Raw genomic sequence first — 2,532 nt, forward strand, 5'->3', positions numbered from 1 at the left:
GTTTTTTTGTGGGCGGAGCCTATCTGGTGGCAGAAAATGACCGTTTTAAAGTAGCGGTCTATGGAAGCCATGGAATAAAAAAGGTAATTTTGAGTTTGTATTTCAAAATTCTGACTTTTTTCTCGGAATTCCGAGATTATATTTCACAATTCTGACAAAAAAATTTAAAAAATTAAAAAAACCTCATTATTCTCTATTTTCCCCTCGGCTCAGAATCGTGAGTTTATATCCCACACTTCTGGCTTTTTTTCCCCTCAGAATTGACAAAATTGCAATTGTTGCGTTAAATTAAGTTATAAAGTCCGAACTAGGAGATATAAACTTGCATTTGCGAGAAAAAAAGTCAGAATTGTGAGATAAAATAGGCAAAAGTTATAGGTTTAAATAGTAGGCTATTTCATGCTGTAACTGCAGAGCTAATACAATATGTCCCCTATGAACTGCATATGTGAATATTATATTGTTCCCAGTGTTTTTCTGCCACCAAAATGTGCGCGCAGCTGCATGTAACGTAACTGTGACGTCTACTCCAAATTGGTATATACATTGTAATGTTTCCCATACATTGACTTATTTGTGGCGGCCCACCACAATATCAAAACTAACCGCCACAAATTGATTTTCCAAAAGGATTTGACTTTGTTGAATAAACTTGAGCACTGCACGTTTCAAAATCAAAATGTGGCGTGGGTGTTTTTATATAAACGTGTCTTTGAAGGGAACCAACTGTCTTCAGAAAAGCTTTGATGTCATTTTCATTTCATCTTTCTTATGATGCCTGATAAAGTAGCGTTTTTGAGCGCCGTACTGCTTTGATTGCAGGCATTACCGGGGAAACGTCTAGTTCTGTCGCTTCAAAAGTGCCTCCTGCTGGCAGAGAATGAATTTGCATTTTCAATAAGCCTGTCTGCTGTTTTAGTTCAGACCAACGCGAAAATGTTTTTATGCAGCAAACACTTAAAGCAGAATTGTAAATGTGAAACGGTATATATATATATATTTTCCCTGGGGGAAGTGCTGCACCACATAGAGTGCAAGTCTGTGGAAACAATGAACTATGTACAGTACTAATAGTGGCAATTGTAAGCAAAAGCAACCTCTTGAACACACATCTGACACGTTACATGGGCCTTCACTGTTCCCTCTCTCTACAACTGCACTTATGGCAATTGTAGAAAGCGAGATGACACAAGTGGTTTCCTTTATGTTTAGTCTCTGGTCGTTAGTTAACTTGTTCCCCAATTTCAACTGATATTAAGTGTGCGCTGCAAACGTGAGCATTTTTGCAAACAATATAACTGCTTGACGCATTTTTAAATGCGAGCAATATAACTGCAAGTAGCACACCACCCAGAATGTCAAAATAAAAATATAGGCATATGTTCATAGAATAATTAGAAATTAATTATTAGTCTGTCAACAGTGCAAAAAAACAGCTTTACATTATAAATATCACTTAATGAACAAAAAAATAATCATTACTCACATTTGTGACAGTAAGATGTGTTCGGCAAACATAAACAACCTACAGTTACACTATATCTACACCAGAAGCATTTGGTTTGTCACATCAAAACTAACTTCAATTAAAATCAATGAAGCTGTCTGCACTGAAAGAGCCCATTTGTGACAGTTTGTAAAGTGCACTATACTGTAAATTCTTGATTGGACTGTTTTTTAATCACACCGAATATATGAATTACCTACCGATCTGTTTGGCTGCTTGGAGAATATTCTTTAACTCATGAGTGGCCGCAGGCTGATCTTTCTTCTCCAGATGTTGGGTGAAGAACTGAACTATCTTCTGCCATGTCAGGCCATCTTGGGCAAATATTTCCTGCCGTTTCAGGCGCTTGCTCTGCAGAAAGTTGCATTTAACAAAGCTTAAATTCAAATAGAAAGGACATTTCAATGAACACTGTTTATAAAAAAAAAAAAAAGAAAAAAAAAAAATATTCAACCAGGACTCAACCAGGACAATATATTGAATATTCATGATATATGTGCATTGACTGAGGCAGGTTTTTACTTTGCCATTAAGTTTCCTAAAGGCCGTATCACTTGGTTAGTTTCGCAATGCCTTCCAACGTGGAAGTATGTTAACAAGACAGATGTAATAATAGTTGCATTTGATGCGTTTGCATTTTACTCAAAAATGTTCACTGAAGTGCCCACATATGGCATGTTCCATGTATTATACATAATGTACACTACCCTTTTGGGTTCTGTTCTGTTGAAAGAAGTCTCTTATGCTCACCAAGGCTGCATTTACTTGATCAAACGTCTAGCAAAAACAGTAATATTGTGAAATATTATTCACAGGTTATGAGAGAGAGATGACAGTTGTGTGTACCTGTGTGCTGCATCTGCGCATCTCTTTCTACAAACAATTACTTCAGAAACAGCCATTTTACCATCGTTGCTGAGGAATATAATGTAGCGATCTAGTATCTAGGCTATTTTATTAATAAAAATCGTGGGGAAGCGTTGACAACAAGTTTATGTGTGTGTGCAGCGCAATCTGCGATCTCT

General features: G+C 36.7%; 1 protein-coding gene across 1 annotated transcript in view; it reads right to left on the reverse strand.

Moving 5' to 3' along the window:
* Positions 1–2,532, reverse strand: part of LOC107740553 (activating signal cointegrator 1 complex subunit 3-like) — a 169,846-nt gene that overhangs the window by 160,409 nt on the left and 6,905 nt on the right. Inside the window, exon 3 of the mRNA XM_016552999.1 lies at positions 1,708–1,858. Within this exon, the coding sequence (XP_016408485.1) occupies positions 1,708–1,858 (151 nt within the window). The remainder of the gene's footprint in view (positions 1–1,707; positions 1,859–2,532) is intronic.

Source organism: Sinocyclocheilus rhinocerous, unplaced genomic scaffold, assembly GCF_001515625.1.
Source record: "Sinocyclocheilus rhinocerous isolate Xijiao unplaced genomic scaffold, SAMN03320098_v1.1 scaffold1939, whole genome shotgun sequence".
NCBI lineage: Eukaryota > Metazoa > Chordata > Actinopteri > Cypriniformes > Cyprinidae > Sinocyclocheilus > Sinocyclocheilus rhinocerous.